Source organism: Corythoichthys intestinalis, chromosome 5, assembly GCF_030265065.1.
Source record: "Corythoichthys intestinalis isolate RoL2023-P3 chromosome 5, ASM3026506v1, whole genome shotgun sequence".
NCBI classification, from domain to species: domain Eukaryota; kingdom Metazoa; phylum Chordata; class Actinopteri; order Syngnathiformes; family Syngnathidae; genus Corythoichthys; species Corythoichthys intestinalis.
The window spans coordinates 18203464-18224986 of record NC_080399.1 but is presented as its reverse complement, the minus strand read 5'-3'; the positions used below and the strand labels follow the sequence as shown (position 1 = coordinate 18224986).

At 40.9% G+C, this 21523-nt stretch overlaps 1 protein-coding gene and 7 non-coding genes across 10 annotated transcripts in view; 7 read left to right on the top strand and 1 right to left on the bottom strand.

Moving 5' to 3' along the window:
• parvb (parvin, beta) overlaps positions 1-21523 on the bottom strand; it is a 36007-nt gene that overhangs the window by 2236 nt on the left and 12248 nt on the right. For all 3 annotated transcript variants that reach the window (XM_057837687.1, XM_057837690.1, XM_057837688.1), the window contains exons 2-12: positions 19958-20047; positions 19478-19548; positions 19287-19389; positions 19073-19213; positions 8979-9094; positions 8846-8904; positions 8740-8759; positions 8539-8600; positions 8380-8448; positions 3265-3366; positions 3120-3192 (exon numbers count right to left, since the gene is read on the bottom strand). In XM_057837687.1, coding sequence (XP_057693670.1) covers positions 3120-3192; positions 3265-3366; positions 8380-8448; positions 8539-8600; positions 8740-8759; positions 8846-8904; positions 8979-9094; positions 19073-19213; positions 19287-19389; positions 19478-19548; positions 19958-20047 — 906 coding nt within the window. The remainder of the gene's footprint in view (positions 1-3119; positions 3193-3264; positions 3367-8379; positions 8449-8538; positions 8601-8739; positions 8760-8845; positions 8905-8978; positions 9095-19072; positions 19214-19286; positions 19390-19477; positions 19549-19957; positions 20048-21523) is intronic.
• On the top strand, positions 9248-9319 carry trnag-ucc (transfer RNA glycine (anticodon UCC)). The gene has a single exon. It is a non-coding gene; the product is annotated as a tRNA-Gly (tRNA).
• On the top strand, positions 10858-10929 carry trnag-ucc (transfer RNA glycine (anticodon UCC)). The gene has a single exon. It is a non-coding gene; the product is annotated as a tRNA-Gly (tRNA).
• trnag-ucc (transfer RNA glycine (anticodon UCC)) lies at positions 14560-14631 on the top strand. The gene has a single exon. It is a non-coding gene; the product is annotated as a tRNA-Gly (tRNA).
• On the top strand, positions 14980-15051 carry trnag-ucc (transfer RNA glycine (anticodon UCC)). Its single transcript has one exon. It is a non-coding gene; the product is annotated as a tRNA-Gly (tRNA).
• trnag-ucc (transfer RNA glycine (anticodon UCC)) lies at positions 15402-15473 on the top strand. Its single transcript has one exon. It is a non-coding gene; the product is annotated as a tRNA-Gly (tRNA).
• trnag-ucc (transfer RNA glycine (anticodon UCC)) lies at positions 15824-15895 on the top strand. The gene has a single exon. It is a non-coding gene; the product is annotated as a tRNA-Gly (tRNA).
• trnag-ucc (transfer RNA glycine (anticodon UCC)) lies at positions 18524-18595 on the top strand. Its single transcript has one exon. It is a non-coding gene; the product is annotated as a tRNA-Gly (tRNA).

Below are 21523 nucleotides of genomic sequence, written 5' to 3'. Positions count from 1 at the left end.
ACATTACGATGGGGTGTAATTAGGATTCAAGGTTAAGCACGACTTGGCCACATAAAAAAATATGCCGTCCCCGCTGAGGTATGATGTTGCGAGAATAGAATGAGCAACAAAGGAAAGGGATTATTCCAACTCGGGTCAGCTCGTCTGATGAAATGCGAGCTCATGCTGATGATAACTTAATACAACAAAATGTATCACTTCATCTTACCATTCCAGTCACTGACTGAAATTACCTTAATGGCATAAAATGTTGATTAACCTTTAAGAAGTCCATCCGTCATTACTATTAGATTGCTTTTCAAGCTAAATAGATTATGATCTATTTGTGTACATTGATGCATGACATGCTACAGGCTGCTGCTTCTGATGGTTCATTCAATTACAAAGAAAAAGCAATGGACAAGATGGTACTTTACTTGGCTGACGCTTTAAACATGAGACAAGGTTTCCCTCTTGTGGAAAGTACCAGAGCATGGCAAAAATCATTAAAAAAAATATACATATGGAATGAATGGCACAGGTACATACAAGTACAAATAAAATCACTTTCTAGAGCAGTGAACTAAAACAAGTAGTTTCAAAGATAACGTTTTACAGTGGCAGAACAAATGTGAACAGGACCCAGGTGCGATGAGCATAAACGTAACCCCCCCAAGTGGATCGCTCGCTGGGATGGGGGTGGGGGGTGCTAGTGGACAATTATTCACGGGCCATTCAAGACAATCGCTCGGTGTATGTGTGTTTGTTGGTGCAAGTGGAATTTTTTTTGTAGGCACCTCCAGACAACCAGTAAAGCAGAGGGGGGGTTGTGTAGGGGGCTGCAGAGATATTTTAACACCTAAAACACTACATTAAAGCTCCGCGCATCCTCTTACCTTTCTGTATGACTGTCCCCTCGCGCAACCGCACCCACTTTACGCCCGCAAACCGGGCCCCCTCGAAGCGAAGTTCTGCCCCTGAAGTTACACTATTACGGAATAAAAGTTGTATTTTCATGACAAAACTACCGTAAATAAAATAAGGCCAAACTTTATTACAAAAATTATAAAGCAATATTACATGAATGTGTCATCCCCCCCATCAGAATTTCATTGTAATAATGCAAGTAAAATGTTGGAAAGCTAAGGAAAATAATCTTGTAATTTGTGGGGAAAAAATACATCATACTAAAATTACAGTTTAGAATAGAGGTATGATGTTATGAGAATACGAATGTAGAAAAGTCATGGTACTAGAATATTCATAATATTACATGAAAAAGTTAACAAAAAATCAATCATGAGGGTTTTTTGAGAGAAAAATATCTCGCAAAAAAAAAAAGCTAATTTAAAAGAGTCTTATGCAACTACACTTCCCATGTTGCATCTAGTTCCTGGACACGCAGACGACCAAGAAGTTAGGAAAAAGTGGGTGAAAAATATTAACGGAAAGGCCTTTGTTGCAAATCACAACAGCTGGGTGAGTTTTCATTATTAAAATTGAATCTTGTTGCACTTGGATAATTTTATTGCGTGTTCTGTCTTTATTATCAAGAACACCAGCATTAGCCACCAGCAGTAATTGTAAATGCAGGTAGTCAGCTACTGTGTGCTTCATATTTAATCGAATAAATAATAATTGAGACGATGCAGCATGTGCAGATGTTTATTTGTTGAACAACACTGAATCTCATAATTGCCCAACGCTGAAAAATGGTATTTCTCAGTGTGGGCATCTAACGTACAGGCTAACGTCATTAGCCATTAGTTGGGCCACCCTGGTTGCTGGTAACTTAGTTTATCTAGAAAGCCTTTGAATAGGGAAAAAATATCTTGACAAAAAAAGATTTTTCATCTTTCATCATTTTTATTTATCTGGGCCAGTGTGGATGGGCATTTAATGATGTATTGCTGGGTTAACTTATTTACTGAATGTATTATTATTTACTGTTCATGGCACCAGGTTTATTGTCGGGATTAAAAAAAAAAAAAAAAAAACAATACGTAATTTTCTCTTTTATAGTTTTCTACTTTAATCACTGCAACCCCCCCCCCCCCCCCAATGGCTATTTCGATCAGTGTGTCTCTACTATTTATGGGTAACCATATCTGTCCATTCTCTTCATAACGTTATCTAGAAAGGTATATATCTTTAAGTTCTTGTTTTAATCTAAATCTAAATGTAATATTTGCATTCCGTCCCTTTATTTCATTTTCTGTGATTCCGGTGTTCGTATGAATCTAAATGTGATGATTTGGTACACAATTACAATGATATTGTTCTATAACGTGTTGATGACAGTGTTGTTTTCTATTCGCTATTCCCCCCTCCCAATAAAGGTCTTTCACAGTCAATCTAAATCTAAATTTAACATTTGCAACCCATCCCTTTATTTCATTTTCTGTGATTCCGGTGTTCGTATGAATGTTAATGTGATAATTTGGTACACAATTACAATGTTATTGTTCTATAACATTTTATGTCATTACTTTATTAATTATTATGTGCTAGAGTTGTCAAATATGGAAAATAATGAAATAATAGTTTAAAAAAAAAAAAAAAAAAAAAACTACTGATAGTGGCTCAGTGAAAATCTGATGTGGTTTGTTCTCAGATGAACAATTTGAGGAAGGAATTTTGATATAGAGGTTGAAGGAAGAAAAGAGGCAAATACTGAGTCACAGCCAGAAAGTTTTGATGACAGTGTTGTTTTCTATTCGCTATTCCCCCTCCCAAAAAAGGTCTTTCACAGTCACAGCCAGTTATACTCTAAAGCTGGTTAAACTAAGTTATGCTGTTGTAAGGTGTTTTAAATTCTTGTTCGAGTGCCCCTTTTGATCTATTTAGCACCTGCCTCTCCATCTGTCTCTGCACGGCCCTGCTACATACCGAATGATTTGTCTTTTTCTTGGTTATTTCACTTGTTGCCACACAGAATTATTGAGGCATGGTCTTTTTGTGCCTCAGCACTTCAAAAATATAATAATTCATTTCAGAAGGTTCTACTTTGCAGAGAAATGTTTACTGTGAGTTTATATTTACCAATTTCTTTCGTAACTTTATAAGATATTTAAAAGCAACAGCAATTGTTTTTTTAACACAGCACCACCAGCTGGGCTGGAACAGTTGTGGAACTTTACCTTCTGGTCTTGCTTTAGGCTTTTTCAGGCCGCCATCCTGCATGAGCTCAAAGGCAAATGCCACATTATGGACCTAAAGGAAAACACACCATAAATGCTCATGACACAACGCATGACAACACAGTTTTTTTGACAGCCAAATTACCTTTTGGTCAAAGTTCTCAGGGGTGAGGAAAAAGTTGTACAGAGGCACGAAGTAGTCCTCCAACAGCCCCATCAAGAGGATCAGGTAAACTCCATCTGCAAACTAAACAGGATATTGAGGAAAAAAAAAAAAAGATTCGTTGATGCAACACAGAAGGCTTCAATAGTATTTATGTATGCTGTCACCATGTGTTGCTATTATTTGCAACACATGATTCATGATTAAATATTACCTCATACTGTAGCTGAAATTTGACAAAATGATGGCTCATCTCTCCAGTGCTTGACAGTCACTCGTAATTTGAGTACTACAACTCAAGAGCGTAGGTTTGGTCTCAACATTGGTCGGGACGATAACCGGTATGTAAACTTTTTGCTCAAGATGGGACACTAATAATACCAAACAGATTGGCTGAACAGGGGTCAGAGCTACATTTCTAACAAATATGAACCTTTTCAATAATTGTTATGCTAAGTCAAGGGTGCTCGTTACGTCGATCACGATCGACCATTCGATCGCAACGCTAGTGTGGGTAGCTCGCGGCAACCCCTCAAAAAAAAAAAAAAAAAAAATTAAAATTTTCTTTAAATGTACGAAGTTAATGATGATTTTGTTGCGTGTATGTTGTGTTGTGTGAGAAACATATGACAACGCTCTCTCTAAGCAGCTTCTTGCTCTCGTTTTTTTAGTTCTACAGTTTCCAGCAGAGTTCACTACATTTCTTCCAGTTTAATTAACGTTAACAGTAGAAAACACAAAAAGAAGGACACCTCTCTAAGGAACTTCCTACTCGAGTTTTGCAGGTTAGCAAGTTCACACAGATTAATGTTATGCTAACTCTAATGCAGGTTGGACTTTCAGTAGCAAAATTAGTGATGTGTTTCCCAACTCCACAACATTGGCGCCTTTAAATTACTTTTAGTGGCTGCTGCTAGCCAAAAAAAAATGTATACTATCCCCTCCTTGGAAGGGGGCGGAGGAGGAAGCATGTGGCTGACATGTATTTCTGTCGGGGCTGTGTGAGCCTGTGTGTGTCGGGGGTGGGTCAAGTCATCAGCAAACAGTGTTGTCAGTAACGTGTTATTTAGTAATCTGTAATCTGATTACTTTCTTCAGTAACGAGTAATCTAACGTGTTCATTTTTCCAAGCCAGTAGTCCGATTAAAGTTAGTTTCCCTAGTGCCTGTGCGTTACTATTGTGTTTTTGCCTCATAATAAATGTAGAATTAAGAATACTGTAGTCATGTACGAAGAGCATTTGTCATCGGGGGGGACGGGGTCACGTGTATTACGGTGGTGACTGAGGCTGAGCGCTGTCTGCCACGGCGGTCAACAACATAGCATTCTGACGAGGCAGCGAGGCTAACAGTGAAAGGCAGAATATATACTGCAAATGGATGCCTTTGCTCACTGGAAATACAGCCATTACTTCACATTTCTGTCCAGTAAAAATGACAAAAATATCTCTGTGCGTTGCAAACTTTACGCTGGCTGAAAATGACTGTCGGTCGCTAAATCAACAAGGAAGCACTTGGAATTACAGTACAACGCGACAAAACTCGAAACAGCTTACAGGTAACAAGACAGCCAGCACTTCTACAGTTTGTAACCAGCCTTTATACACATTTTATTGTCAGTGTTTGTAACCATAGGCGGAGTTTTACGTTTGTGGGGCTGGGGGTAAAGCATGTTGATGACAAACAAAAGTCAAAAGTTTGGACACACCTAAACATTTTTACGTTTTATATATTTTCAATAATATTGTAAATCCTCTCTGAATAAATCAAAACTATGAACGAACATGTGGAATGGCCAAAAAAAGTGAAATAACTGAAAACAGGTGTTATATTCTACATTCTTCAAAGTATCCACCTTTGAGGTGTCGCCAAACTGTATACTACAGTGGGTAGAACAAGTATTTGATACACTGCCAATGGGAAAACCCATTGGCAGTGTATCAAATACTTGTTCTCCCCACTGTATATACATATATATAAAACTGTTCAAGCTCAATTGTTGTTGGTTGCGTTTGAAAGCTTAGGTTTACAGAAATTCTAAATATCCATCTTGCCTCCACAGGTGTAGTTTTGGCTTAGCAAAGCAAAAGCTAGTGTCTTAGGTGCTAGTCAAATGATCTGCTCGAAAAATGATTTTGACCCATTATGAAATATGTTGTAGGATTCTTCTTCATTTCATTAATTTTTGTTGTTTGTTTTATTGCTTTACAACTTTTATAGACAATATTTTAACAACAAGGTATTTATTTTAAAGGGGAAGTTCAGAATTTTTTACATTAGGCTTTATCTTGGAGTTAGCGGGGGTTTATATAGTCGTTGGAGTTGATTTGAACAAATTCCGTGCAGTTTGTCAGTTATTTGTTAGTTTCAGGGCTCCGGGGTAGCTAAGGGGCAGTTTACATGGCGACTCTGCGACACAAAGACGCAATGACTGAGTGGCGGACTCGCCTCGCGTGCATAAGTTGTCGGCGAAAACGGAAGGCAAAGACGAAAAATTCTGAATCCTCCCTCCAAAGTGGAAGAATCTGATTGCGGGGGGTTGAGGGGGGCTTCCTCGGCATGCATATTAAAGGCTTGTGCGGCGCGAGACCGCGTCGTTAACGTCAGCACTCGTACACGTCTCATTAGGCGTGCGCAGCGGTGCTACTAAACATTAAAAACAGCAAAAATGGCGGAATGTCGGCTTTAATTTACTGTTTTGATGATATTTTTAAATATGTTGAACATTTCAATTTTTGTGCCTTTTTGAACAAAAGACAAATGACATTGCTTTGAGTGGGCGGGCATATTTTTTTTCCGGGCTGAGGGAGCTTGGTGGGGTCAAAGTGCATCATTCTCCGTCACCCAGTAAATCTGCACTGCCCCCTAGGGCCTGGCAGGAATACTACATCGTTTTCATGCGGAATCGCGACATTGTTCAAATGGAGACGCAAATGCAAATGCAAATTTGACATTTTTCGTTTTCTCGGAGAGTCACCATGTAAACGGCCCATAAGCTAGCGCGAGTCAATGGTGGATGAAATCAATTCCATTGACTAATTAAACCCCCGCTAACTCAAAGATTAAGCCTTACGTGAAAAATTCAATTACATGTGATGACATTTTTTGTTGTCATTTTTATGTTGAGGCAGCAAAAGGAGAAAAATTGGTACGTTACTTTTAAAGTAACTTAGTTACTTTGATAATAATCGGTAAAGTAACTAGATTACTTTTATGATGTGTAATCAGTAATCAGTAATTAAATTACTTTTTTAAGCAATCTGTGACAACACTGTCAGCAAATCAAACTTGCGTTTGAGGGGGGGAAAATGGACCGGCGCGTTCAGCAAGTGAAAAGGGGTAAATATAAGTTTGAACATCATGAAAATAATTCACTTAAAGGGTATGTAGCGGCAAAGGGGGTGTGAGACATCAATAGAACCGGTATGTGCCAAGATAACAAATATTGATAAAGTTAACAAAAAAAATCAATCACATTAATGAGCAATTATCGAAAATAGATCGAAAATGACGAACATTTCCGAAAGTGTTCCGGAAACAGCCGAATGGGGCGGGGACGTCACGACAAGTGAATGAAAGTCGAGGCGGAGCCAGGTGCCATTGTTTTTTTATCGACGAGAGAGTAGCGTTCGGGTTTGTTTGACCAAAACATCACTAGAATGGTTTAAAACTGCTGTGCTATGTGGTGTACAAATAGCTATTTATCGGAATAGGGTATCCATGAGTTCCTGAACGCGAAAAAAAAAGCTGGACTACGCAGACAATGGGTAAAGTTCGTCCGTGCAAAGAGGGCTAATTTTCTAGACACAGCCTCCGGCACGGTTTTCTATGGTGCGCATTTTCCACCTGAAAGCTTCTCGAACTATGGACAAGTGAAATCGGGTTTTGCTAAAAGATTGCTGCTCAAAGGAGATGCGGCGCCGACCATACACGCGCAGCCACCTAAATGTCCCTAGATATCAAGAGGACGATGACTGGCAAAGGAGGCTAAGGCTAAGCAAAGGAGGGGAGCAGCCAAGCTCGAAATGGCCAGAGTGAGTACTCTTTTATAATAAAAAAATATCACGCATTGGATACAGGACTGGACACATGTATAAATTATCGCTCGTAAAATATATAGAACGAATCCTCTGATCCCATTCATATTTGTGTCTGTTGGCAGAGCGAAAAGCTATGATAGCGCAATAAATGATAATTATTCTATGCATTCCTTTATTTTGCAGTCACGGTGTATCAGCTTCACAAAAAGAAATGCACAACAAATCATTGGTGTTTCCCACACGATCTGCTGCAGATGTTTCATCAGTGTCATTGCTCCCCTCAATGACCGTTTCATTACGCTGCATTGGCGTCGTTTGGGCTCAAATTGGTAACCTAAAACACCACTTAAAGCTTCGTAACTCTCCTCGTCACCATTAGATGAACATTCGTTACGTCCTTCTACGTCGGATTCGTCGCTGAAACTAGAAACGAAATTGTCTGCCATCATCGCCGCCATTCAGTATTAAAGCACTGAGCCTTTTTCTTGTTGAAGAAACACCCCTCACTGTCAATTCTGAATTCTCTTTTATTGACAACGAGGGGTGTTTCTTCATGAGGGAACCTGGAATATGTGCCGGACGAACACAATGCATCAGCATAAACAGCTCAAAACACTCCTAATTCTCCCCTCACTAGAAGGAATTATATTGATGCAGACAGGCGCTGCCCCCCTAGTGGCCGGTGGCACTCTCTTCACTTGTCGTGACGTCACGCACACAATCTGCCAGATCTCGGGCGCCGGTCGTTTTACCTTGACAATCGAGCCAAATTTCTCTCATTTTCTTGTGTGTAATTATACGAAGTGGCATGATATGAATACAAAAGGCATGCGTTTATGGATAAATGATGGAATATTAACATTTTCCCAGGGCCTATATAACCAACCTCATTCCATAATGCATATAAGGTTGCTTAAAAGTTGGTGGGAACAATTTGAGTATCCATAAAATGTGGTAGTGTTATGTCCCTACCGTCTGATTGCAAACCTACGTCCTTGCTACTACTGTATATGGCTGTGGTCATACAGTATGTGTGTGGATCAACTTTTACTACGTACCTGAGATTCCAGCTCAGTGACTTCCAGATTCAACTTGTTCAAGTGCTTGTTTACAAAGGTAATGAGAGACTGATGTAGAAACAAGGGGATCATCATTAAAATGACTAAAAAATCTCATTTTAAAATGTTTGCATCTTTAAAAAAAAATTTGTTTCTTACCGTTTTGACCACATTGAGTTTGTCCGGCGCATGATCCAAAAGTGTGTCAAAAGCATCTCTTTCTGTTATTGAAACAAACACAGAGGAACTTGATGAGGAATACTCAAATGAAGAGTAAACTGTTATTGCCGATTCATTGTTTAAGTTAGCTTAGCATCAGCTAAGCATCTACAGTACATGAAAACAATAATTCAGACTTACCAAACCTTCCCATCATCATCCTGCAAAGTAAACAACACAAAAGAAATATTCAGTTGACCATCTCACAATGTAAACGTGGATACAAAGATGAGCAAAGAGCACTCACTCTGTGGTGCTAGTCAACTCCTTGTTGACAAGGGCAGTCTGCAGCATACCCTCTCGCTTCTGATTAACGACAACAACGGGTGAGCATTCAAGTTGTAAAAGTGACATAACATCATAGCAGTAAGTCGCCTCACCTTGACCACCACCACTTTGACCGATACGTGCTCAGGCAGCCTAATGGCTGCCTGGAAGTGCATGGCCAAAGACACGAGAAGGTACACGATGGCCACCAGGTTTTTGGAGTGGATGGCTGCAGAGAACAGGCACTTATAGTATATGCATACTACAGTCTTTGTTTTTCACTAAAATGTCTGGTGAGTGCGTGCTCGGAGCGAACACTTAATAGCTTCAGGAATACTGTGGGCTACTGGATTTTTGAGAACACACCACAGAGTTGCAGTCAGCATTGGTGGTATAGTGGTGAGCATAGCTGCCTTCCAAGCAGTTGACCCGGGTTCGATTCCCGGCCAATGCATGTATTTTTGGGTAACCTGCCCCGAAAACTCTTTATTTGAAAAAGTATTCTAAAATGTATTTCATTGGGATTTTTTTATATATATTTATTGAGGAATTACAACCTCTCAGTGTCAGTGGCGCAGTCTATAGACTTGGTTTTTCGCTACACACAACACTGGTGAGTGCGTTTCTTAGTGAAGGGGAAAAGATATCGTCATCGCACACACCATATAATTGTTTGCATTAGTCTAACACATATATAGTCTAACACATACATATGGTACAGGTTCTCGTAGGCACCATCTAACTGTTTGCATTACTCTAACACACGTAATATAATTTATCAGGAAATAGTATCATTTTCATATTTACGGTAGGACCGCACTACTAATATAAAATAAATAGCACACCATAGTTTAATGAGAAGAAATGGAAGCAATACACAATGCCGTCTTATCACAGAAGCCCAACGCATGCGTCACGAACAAGATTGACGCACCAACTCTTGCAATCAGCTCTCCCAGCAAACTCCAAGGACAAAGCGCTTTGTCCTAAAACAAGTACAAGCCAGCCCGAACAACAAAGTTGATGGCGGGCATCCCATCCGCGCACGAACCTAAGCCGCCCAAAACCGGCCACAGAGGGGAAGATCCAAAAGCAACGCCCAGACACACCTTCGGACACACCTTTGACCCGGCCCGCTTCAGGAAAGATTTTAAAAAGACTGGACACTGAGATAACACAGATTTTTGCTGCTAGGAAACATGTAGCCTTGTTTTGGATCCAGAATTGTCCCTCTGTCGTCTGTTTTTGCCGTGTTTTTACCATTGTCGACGAATAAATTGTCAACCTGTTTTCGGTGAGTGTTCTTCAAGCTTTTGAAACATGGAGTCAGTACAAAGGGTTAAAATAAGGACGCGCGAAGTTCTGCCTTCCCGGTCGGCGCACGCGGAGGCAGCGTCGGCCGAGTGGCACCTGTTTTGGCTGGTGCTGTTCCTGGGTGTGTCTGGGCCGGGGGGGCGAATTTCAACATTAGTTAGCACTTCGTGGCGTCAGGAATACTATCGACTTTCCGATTTTTTAGAACACACCATGTGAATTTCTCAGGGTTGGTGGTGATCATAGCATCCATACCAAGGAGTTGACCGGGGTTTGATTCCAGGCTGATGCATGTGTTGTTTGGCAACTTTTCCCCAAAAAAACATGATTGGAACAAGTATTGTCTGTTTTTTTCACGTCTCAGAAAAATTGACGTGACAGTCCAATCCATTTGACAGACACTGATATGTATACCAGCAATTGACTGGCTACCAATTCAGGGTCTAGCCCACCTAATGCCCATAGTTAGCTGGGATAAGCTTCAGCACCCCTTTGGCCCGCGTGAGGATAAGCGACATGGTAAATGGGTGAATGAATGAATGTTATGTATGCTGTACAAGTCTTTGTCTTTAACTACCGACAACGCAAAAGACTGTGTAAGCGTAATAAAATGTCTGGCGGGTGCGTGCTCTGCTGTTGATTTACTGATTATTTAGAACATACTTTTTCCATCTAACAGCATTGGTGGTATAGTGGTAGGCATAGCTGCCTTCCAAGCAGTTGACCTGGGTTCGATTCCCAGCCAACACACGTGTTTCTTGTAAAGCTTCATTTGAACAAACATTATTATTAGGATTCTGTGGTTTAGCTGAGCATATTTCTTTCATTTGGGTGTGATGGCTTGATATCGTTGTTGATAAATGATAACGACTCAGTGCCATTGATGCAGTAGGCATAGAATCCATTTGAAATACACTGATATTTATACTCCAGATTTTTTTTTCATGGCACACAACGCAAAAGTTGATGTCGGCGCACCTAATACAATGTCTGGTGAGTGCATGCTCTGAGTTAGCGCTTCATGGCTTCAGCAATGCTGCTGATTTCCGATTGTTTAGAACACACTTTCGCCATCTAACAGCGTTGGTGGTATAGTGGTAAGCATAGTTGCCTTCCAAGCAGTTGACCCGGGCACGATTCCCGGCCATCGCATGTGTTCATAGACCCCACTCACCAACGTTACACAATGACGTGTCGCTGTATCCAGCCACCATATTGTCAGTCATTAGCCACGTTTACATGCTGACTTTTATTCATACCGATTCAAATCATTCTGAATGGAAATTTCACATCAGCTGTTTACATGTCACTTAATCTATTCCGATCCAGCGTTTATATGTGACTGCCTTTATTCCAAAAGGACGTTTGACAACTGCCGTCTGACATGCGCAGATTAATCAAAACAAAGCGTCACGTTGCAAAACATGGAGATCGATCGTCAGATCAGCTGCTGTTTTAACTTTTCGAGTGGAAACAAAACTTCAGAATGACACGCCGTTCATTTAAAAAGTTGTGTGGGTGCGCTGTGCGTGTGCTTGGAAGCCATGTTGCAAGTGACGTTACTTACGTCACCAAGTCACGTCACCATGTCAGTACGGAGCATGCGCAGAAAGAACGCAACCAGACACCATTCTGCTTCCCTGTTTACATGATATAATTTTACTTGTAATTGGTTTGGGAAAAGGAATATTCCACCCCTGTGAAACGGAATGAAATTCCATTCGGTTTGGGCCTGTTCATTCTGAATGAGGTGTTTATATGGAACACATTTATTCGGTTTGAACAAATATTCCGATTGTAATTGGAATATTTGGCTCCATGTAAACGTGGCTATTGTCTATCCGTATTCTCAATGGTTACAATTTGTCGTGCAATTCATGGAAGCCCCGGTGCTTTCAGACGCTGGAAACTCATTGGATGTGTTGCATAAAAAGCGTTATGTGGAAAGCTCCAGTTTATCCATTCGCCAGATACATATTTGATGCCTAAATCGATATTTTTCGACCCGCTGTCTTTGCCGTCTCTGCCTGACATCTGCTACCCTGATATCTACAACTATCTTGTCCATAGAAACAGAGCCTATTCTCACAAAACTTTGAAAAACTTTAAGAGCAGCACTCTAAGCAACATTACCCCGTGTGACCCTTTACTTTCAATTTTCCAAAATGGCGACAATCAATAAAAATAAAGTTGACTGCGATGGCCGACGCTTCAAGGATAGGTGGATATTGGACTATTTCTTCAATACCATACGCAACAACTGTGTCTGCCTCATTTGCAAAGAGACAGTCGCTCTTTTCAAAGACACGCTGACATGTACCACAACATTACAAGGAAGATACGCAGCGAGAAATTATAGCAACTTGAAGCTAGTTTAATTTAACAGCAGCAGTATTTCGCAAGAGCCCGAGTGTCGAAAGAGAATGCCACAAAGGCGAGATTGTTGAAATTATGAATTTAAAAAAATAATAAAGCAAATGTGACACACAGAAGGGCTTGCTAAAAATTGTTTAAATATATTGTTCTACGTAAATCAGCCAAGGTAGCCCCCCACATTTTTACCACACAAAATCTGGCCCCCTTTGCAAAAAGTTTGGAAATCCCTGCTTAACTGATGATCCGTAGACGAGGCCAGCTTCTTTCACTTGGTACCAGCTAAATATTATTCAAAAAATAATGATGGCGGAAGAAATAAACATCTTGAATTTGAAATTGTATGTTGTCGGCGATTAGCCTCGCAATGATCTTAATTGTGATTGTCTGGCCCAAACCCTCTAAATATATATTAAATGCATATTACCAAGTATAAAATGACTACTACATAGTCTGTGGTGATCGTTTGGTGCCCAGTTTTCTCGTCGAATTGCAGCAGTCCATCTCGCGCTCCTCTCCAGATCTCTCGGAATACGGTAGAACTTTAAGTCTCTCTGTCTATCTTCTCTGTTACTGCAACCAACCGCCACACACGCCTTCACCATTTTGATTATTAATGTTAACGAGCAGAAAAACACGCCATAATAGGAAGAATTTACGTAGCGGTTATGCGTAAACACGACGAGCTGACGAAAAATATGGCGCGGAGGTGTGGTTGTGACGTCATGTGAGTAGGGTCTATAGGCATTCTTTCTTGAAAAGCTTCATTTGTACAAATGTTATTATTAGGATTCTTTGGTTTAGCTGAGCAAATTTCTTTCATTTGGGTGTGATGACTTGATATCTTTGTTGATAAATGATAACGACTCAGTGCCGTTGATGCGGTAGACGTGGAATCCATTTGAAATACACTGATATTTATACTCCAGATTTTTTTTTTCATGACACACAACGCAAAAGTCTCTGTCGGCGTACCTAATAAAATGTCTGGTGAGTGCGTGCTCTGAGTTAGCACTTCATTTGCCTGGTACACCAGACTCACCGCTGTTCCAGCTATTGAGTCTGGCAACCATTCACGCGGATACAATTTCCAGGGCGGAGCAAGCCACAGCAAACAGACAGCGAAGTGGACCAATCAGTGACGGGCAGACGTGACGTTAGTAAAATGATGAGGGAAGGACGAGGGACTTGTGCGCGGAAGTAAACATACGAAGAGAGCGGAGTTTATTCAACATGGCTAGCGCGAGACAGACTGTTGTCAATGACTCGTGTCGATGTGTTTTTGGTCATTTAAAACTGATTTTAACATATTCTCGGCTCTCCCGTTCAGCATCTGTGTTGTTGTTGAGACGACTTTCGACGCGCAAGAGTGACGTTGCTGGTTAAGTTCACGTCACGCAAATAAACGAATCTGATTTGTCAATTGATTTTGTACCTGCTTGAGAGGCCGTTAATGGGCTGGTTCCAAGACTGTACTCTCAGTGTTTGAAAAATACAGGGAGAATAGTCTGGCAGAGCCAGGCAAGCACTTCATGGCTTCAGCAATGCTGTTGATTTCCAATTTTTTAGAACACACTTTTACCGTCTAACAGCGCTGGTGGTACAGTGGTAAGCATAGCTGCCTTCCAAGCAGTTGACCCGGTTTCAATTCTCAGCCATCGCATGTGTTTATAGGCATTCTTTCTTGAAAAGCTTCATTTGAACAAATGTTACTATTAGGATTCTTTGGTTTAGCTGAGCAAATTTCTTTCATTTGGGTGTGATGGCTTGATTTATTTGTTGATAAATAATAACGACTCAGTGCCATTGATGCGGTAGACGTCTAATCCATTTGAAATACACTGATATTTATACTCTAGATTTATTTTTTCATGACACACAACGCAAAAGTCTATGTCAGCGTATCTAATACAATGTCTGGTGAGTGCGTGCTCTGAGTTAGCGCTTCATGGCTTCAGCAATGCTTTTGATTTCCGATATTTCAGAACACACTTGCTTGAGCTAACAGCGTTGGTGGTATAGTGGTAAGCATACCTGCCTTCCAAGCAGTTAACCCGGGTTCGATTCCCGGCCATCGCATGTGTTTATAGGCATTCTTTCTTGAAAAGCTTCATTTGAACAAATGTTATTATTAGGATTCTTTGGTTTAGCTGAGCAAATTTCTTTCATTTGGGTGTGATGGCATGATATCTTTGTTGATAAATGATAACGACTCAGTGCCATTGATGCAGTAGACGTCGAATCCATTTGAAATACACTGATATTTATACTTCAGATTTTTTTTTTCATGACACACAACGCAAAACTCTCTGTCGGCGTACCTAATAAAATGTCTGGTGAGTGCGTGGTCTGAGTTAGCATTTCATGGTGGCTTCAACATTGCTGTTGATTTTCCGATTGTTTGGTTCGCACCATTTCCAACACCCAGCGTTGGTGGTATAGTGGTGAGCATAGCTGCCTTCCAAGCAGTTGACCCGGGTTCAATTCCCGGCCAACGCATTTGTTTACAGACAACCTAACCCAAAAACTGCTTTGTAGGAACGAGATTTATCATAAAGATTCTTTGGTCTAGCTTATTCAATTTCTTTCATTCCGGTGTGTTGATTCGATATCATTGTTGATAAAGGATAACGACTCAGTGCCATTGATGCAGTAGATGTCCAATCCATTTGACAGACACTGCTATTTATACTCCAGACTTTGTTTTTCATGAAACACAATGCCAAAGTCTATGTCGGCGTACCTAATAAAATGTCTGGTGAGTGCGTGCTCTGAGTTAGCAATTAATGGTGGCTTCAGCAATGCTGTTGATTTTTCGATTTTTTGGTTCATACCATTTCTACCTCTCGGCGTTGGTGGTATAGTGGAGAGCATAGCTGCCTTCCAAGCAGTTGACCCGGGTTCGATTCCCGGCCAACGCATATGCTTATGGGAAACCTTCCCTGAAAAACTACTTCATAGGAACAATTGTTATCATGAAGTTTCCTTGGTTTAGCTCAGCTAATTTCTTTAATTACGGTGTTTTGGTTTGATATCAGTGTTGCTAAATGATAACGACTCAGTATCATTGATGAGGTAGACGTCCAATCCATTTGACAGACACTGGTATTTATACTCCAGACTTTGTTTTTCATGACACACAATGCAAAAGTCTATGTCGGCGTAACTAATAAAATGTCTGGTGAGTGCGTGCTCTGAGTTAGCATTTAATGGCTTCAGCATTGCTGTTGATTTTACGATTTTTTTTGGTTTGCACCGTCGCAAGTACTCAGCGTTAGTGGTATAGTGGTGAGCATAGCTGCCTTCCAAGCAGTTGATCCGGGTTCGATTCCTGGCCAACGCATTTGTTTACAGACAACCTTCCCCAAAAGCTGCTTTGTAGGAGCAAGGTTTATCATAAAGACTCTTTGGTTTAGCTTAGTCAATTTCTTTCATTCCGGTGTCTTGGTTCGATATCTTTGTTGATAAATGATAACGACTCAGTGCCATTGATGCGGTAAATGTCCAATCCATTTGACAGACACTGGTATTTATACTCCAGACTTTGTTTTTCATGACACACAATGCAAAAGTCTATGTCGGCATACCTAATAAAATGTCTGGTGAGTCCGTGTTCTGAGTTAGCATTTCATGGTGGCTTCAGCAATGCTGTTGATTTTCCGATTTTTTGGTTCGCACCATTTTGAACTTGCAGTGTTGGTGGTATAGTGGTGAGCATAGGTGCCTTCCAAGCAGTTGACTCAGGTTCGATTCCTGGCCAACGCATTTGTTTACAGACAACCTTCTCCGAAAACTGCTTTGTAGGAACAAGATTTATCATAAAGATTCTTTGGTTTAGCTTATTCAATTTCTTTCATTCTGGTGTGTTGGTTCGATATCTTTGTTGATAAATGATAACGACTCAGTGCCACTGATGTGGTAGACGTCCAATCCATTTGACAAACACTGATATTTATACTCCAGACTTTGTTTTTCATTACACACAACACAAAATACTGTGTCGGCGTACCTAATAAAATGTCAGTTATGTGCGTGCTATTTGTGACGGCACTAAATGGCTTCAGCAATTGATGATTTTCAGATTTTTTTTTTTAGAACACGCGACTCCTCGCTAACAGTGTTGGTGGCATAGTGGTGAGCATCGCTGACTTCCAAACAGTTGACCCGGGTTTGATTCCTGGCAAAAGCGTGTGCACGTTGGCAACCATCCCATGAAAAACTACTCTGTTTAATTAATGGCTTCAGCAACGCTGTGGATTTTCTTTATAACACACTATTTCAGCTAACAGCGTTGGTGGTATAGTGGTAAGAATAGCTGCTTAATAAAGGAACAATTGTTATCATTAGGATTATTTGGTGTAGCTCAGATAATTTCTTTCATTAGGAAATCTTGGTTTGATATCTTGATAAATGATAACGACTCAGTCACATTGACACAGTAGACGTCAAGTCCGTTTGACAGACACTGATATTTATACTCCAGACGTTGTTTTTCATGACATACAACGCAAAAGACTGTGTATGTGTACTAGCAGTGCAACGGTTTGCGATTCAAAGCCGAACCGTAGGGTTCAAGACGCCTTTATGAACCGCGCCTTTTCGGTTTTGCAATTTATTCGGAACGCTTATGGAATGAATTGGTTGAGCTCTATGTGTCTGTGTGTGACGTGAAGCACCGCTGTGGAGAAATTCCTGCCCCGCATGTAAATGTCCGATCCCTGTCAAGCACCTGTGTAATAGAAGCCGAGTAACGCCCTCTCTCGCTTACGAGCGAAGTGAAAGTGAAACAAGAAAGAAAACAAAAAGCTATGACGAGCGGAGGAGTGGAGAGACGAATTTTGAGGAAGCATCGGCTTCTTTCAAATCTGTGGTGTGGCAACATTTCGGTTTCTCCATGGACTACAATGCGGAGGAAGAGAAAATATTGAAAAAAAAAAAACAACAATTTGCAAGCATTATTCAGTGCTTGTTCCCTATGCTAATTGCAACACTTATAACATAACTCTGGCACCTCAGCCGGCATCACCTACAGATATCACTTTCTCAGAACAGGACAACCCCGAAGATGACACCAGTGAAAACACACGGCGGACTTCGTTATTTTATTTTTTATTCATTTATTTATTTATTTGTTTAATAACGGTTGACCCACATTACAGTGTTCCCTCGCGGACATATTTCCCCAACAACGTAATCCCGACATTTATGAAATGGAACGCAAAGCCATCGAAGATGATTTCGCTACAGCACATAGTTTCGCCCTGACCACTGATAGTTGGACGTCCCGTGCTATAGAGTGCTACTACCTAACGGTGACGGTCAACAATAATTCATACCTGTTAAGTCGTACGGTCTCGGGGTAATTTGTACAAGTGAGCACTGATTTTTAAGCGTGCACGCCGTACGTTACGTTCAAAATCTGTACGTTTTTCGTGCGTTACGTTTTTTTTCCTCCGTTAGGATTTTGTCACCGTTTCGGCAACGAGACAATGTGCGTTAATTCGTTGGTTGAATGACGCGAGAAAAGTCAAGAGACACGGAGTGTTTGTTGTGATGCTGTAGCAAAAGCGGTGCTAGGCTAGGTGGCTCCAATATTTCCTGACTTTAGCCGACAGCCTACAATCTACGCCTAGACATCTCATGCATATAGAACTACATGCGAGATGACAGACTCTGTAGCGTTAGTAAACAGCCGCCATTGAACAGCAGTAAACTTCTCAGAAAGGCTCTGTTGTAGTGAACCTTCCTGGCGAACCTAGGTAAGTTTTTATCTAAAATACCCCTAAACCGAACCGAAACCGTGATCCCAAAACCGAGGTTCAAACTGAACCGTGCGCAAACTGAACCGTTGCACCCCTAATGTGTACCTTATAAAATGTCCCCAGAGCGCATCCTCCTTTATAGCACTTTGTGGCTTCAGGACTTCTGTCGACTTTTCTTTTTCACAGAACACACCAGTGTAGATTCTCAGGCGTTGGTGGTATAGTGGTGAGCATAGCTGCCTTCCAAGCAGTAGACCCGGGTTCGATTCCCGGCCAACGCATTATCATTAAGATTATCTGGTGTAGCTCAGATAATTTCTTTCATTAGGAAATCTTGGTTTGATATCTCGATAAATGATAACGACTCAGTCACATTGACACAGTAGACGTCAAGTCCATTTGACAGACACTGATATTCATACTCAAGACTTTGTTTTTCATGACATACAACGCAAGAGATGTGGACCTAATAAAATGCCCCCCTGAGCGCACCCTCCTTTATAGCACTTTGTGGCAGGAATTCTGTCGAGCTTTCGTTTTTTTAGAACACACCAGTATACATTCTCGGCGTTGGTGGTATAGTGGTGAGCATAGCTGCCTTCCAAGCAGTTGACCACTACTTTAAAGGAACAAGTATTATCTAATTTATTTCATTCGGGTTCGCTGCCCACATCTCCCAGTTCAACTGGATTGGACGTCTATCACCTTCAATGACAGCTACTAGGTGGACATGAAAGTTTAGTAACAGTGGCACTCACAGTCAACACTCCACTCAATGGACCAGCCGTGAGGACGTAACAGCTCGTTTACGGCCTCCAGAACTGTCTGGAGCTTCTGCTTCTGTCCGATCTCCGACTGGGTCACCTCTGCCACGTTCAGCTTGCGACCCGACAACTTTTCTGTAAGTAAGGAGGAGATTAATATCATAAAAATATACAATACATAAAAATGGATTTGCATCTCACTTCTCACCAAACAGCTTCTGCAACACTTGTCCGTCATAGCAGTCTTCCTCCAAGTCTTTCACAATAATCCTGTCTTCCTCCAGCTCACTATTGATCCAGTCAATGAGGACCTGTCCACATTGTCAGTAGATCAAAAAAAGTCTCCACACCCCTGTTCAAATGCCAAATTGAATTTGTTCTTGCTTCTCCAAATGTTACCTTCAGAAGATCTTTAAATTTGGGGTTCTCCCTCGACGTCGGGTCTAGCATAATTCTTTCGGCATTCTCCTCTGATCAACATCACATGAGAAGAGGATTTTAAAGTGTTGATGCCTCCCCCTTCTATTCACACAAGTTGAGTGCAGACATGTTCCAGTCCCTTGTGAGGATTAAAAATTGCCAGCCGTAAAAGCGTCAAGAGCAATTTTGGCAGTGATGTGAGAAAAAAAAAAGCCTTTGCGATTTTTCTTCATTTCCTGCTTCTCCACTTTCACTACCACCTCCTCATCAATCACGCTTACCTCCGTGACCTCGCACAGGTCTGCTTAAATTAAGTCAAAGTAGAGAAGCTGAGAAAGATGAATACATCTACACGTGCATTTATTTAAAGCTGAGTAGTTGAAAAAAATGGGCAGGTCTCTCATTTTAGTACACATCTTTAAAGCCTAACTGCGGTAGTCCTAGGTTGTGTGCTCCTACCCAGCAGCGTGTCCTCTGGATGGACGTCCGTCCCGGAGGGGAGCATCGGCGCGTTGATGGCATTCTTGCCTTCCTCGTGGAGGTCACTCACTGGTCGCACAAGCATACAATGCACAATTAGTAGGGTCCATATGCAAAACTACATTGTTAGCCCTTTATTGGGCACTCATTTAACTTAGTGGCTGCCAATGACGGAACTAGACATCCAATCCACTTCGACTGGGGTAAGCTGAGACGCTCCTAGTTAAAATGGATTGGACGTCTAGTGCGGTCAATGGCAGTAAAACATGAGCGTTCACAAATCGTACATCTATTTTCATCAATACACACAATTACTTGAATAGTAATTATGAAATTTAAAACAACTGTAATAACTTTAGAGTGTTATTGGTGATCATAACTAAAGATGCACCTCGGCAGGGGAGGCCAATCCGGCCCGAAATGGTGGTATCGATATTGGGGAGTGCCAACAAAGAGGGCGCTGATGCCATTTACCGGTCCACTATTATAACACTTTATCACAGCCGTTTTTTCTCCTGACGCTCACTACACTCTCTGTTGTGTGATGACACGTGATCACTTTGCATGCCAAGCAGCTATCGCTATAGGCCTGCTCCAGACCAATGAGAGCGAGCCAATAGCCGCTCTTAACCAATGCCGGGGCAGCTTTTTTTTTTTTGATATGTAGGAAAAACAAAACTACGACAGGAAAATGTCGGCAGTCTGGAAATATTTCAGTTTATAATATCCGTCGAGTACAATGGCAGCATGCAAGATGTGCGGCCCTAAGGTTTTGAGAGATGGAGTTAAATCAGCCACTTTCAATACCTCGAACCTGATAAAACATTTGAAGATGAAATGTGAACGAACAAAAAGAGTTTGAGGCTACAACAGCAGCAACCGCTACCAAGAGAAAGGGGGGTACATATATATAAATCTCAAACAAAGTGGTATCAGTATGGTATCGGCCGATACTGCACAGCCAGGTATTGGTGTAGCGGCCAAAAAATGGTATTGGTGCAACGTTAGTCAGCAGAATAAACCATAGTGTCTTTCTGTTTTTATCAATTTTAATTTCATTTCATTTGAATACATTATATTCATTTATAATTTTATTTATTCATAAAAATGATGATTCATAATTAGGGTTGTTCCACTCATGTTTTTTTTGCTCCCGATCCGATCGTTTTAGTTTGAGTATCTGCCGATCCCGATATTTCCCGATCCGATTGCTTTTTTTTTTTTTGCTCCCGATTCAATTCCAATCATTCCTGATAATTTTTCCCGATCATATACATTTTGGCAATGCATTAAGAAAAAAATGAATAAAACTCAGACGAATATATACATTCAACATACAGTAAATAAGTACTGTAATTGTTTATTATGACAATAAATCCTCAAGATGGCATTTACATTATTAACATTCTTTCTGTGACAGGGATCCACGGATAGAAAGACTTGTAATTCTCAAAGGATAAATGTGACTTTGTATATTGTGACTAAATATTGCCATCTAGTGTATTTGTTGAGCTTTCAGTAAATGACACTGTAGCCATTTAACTT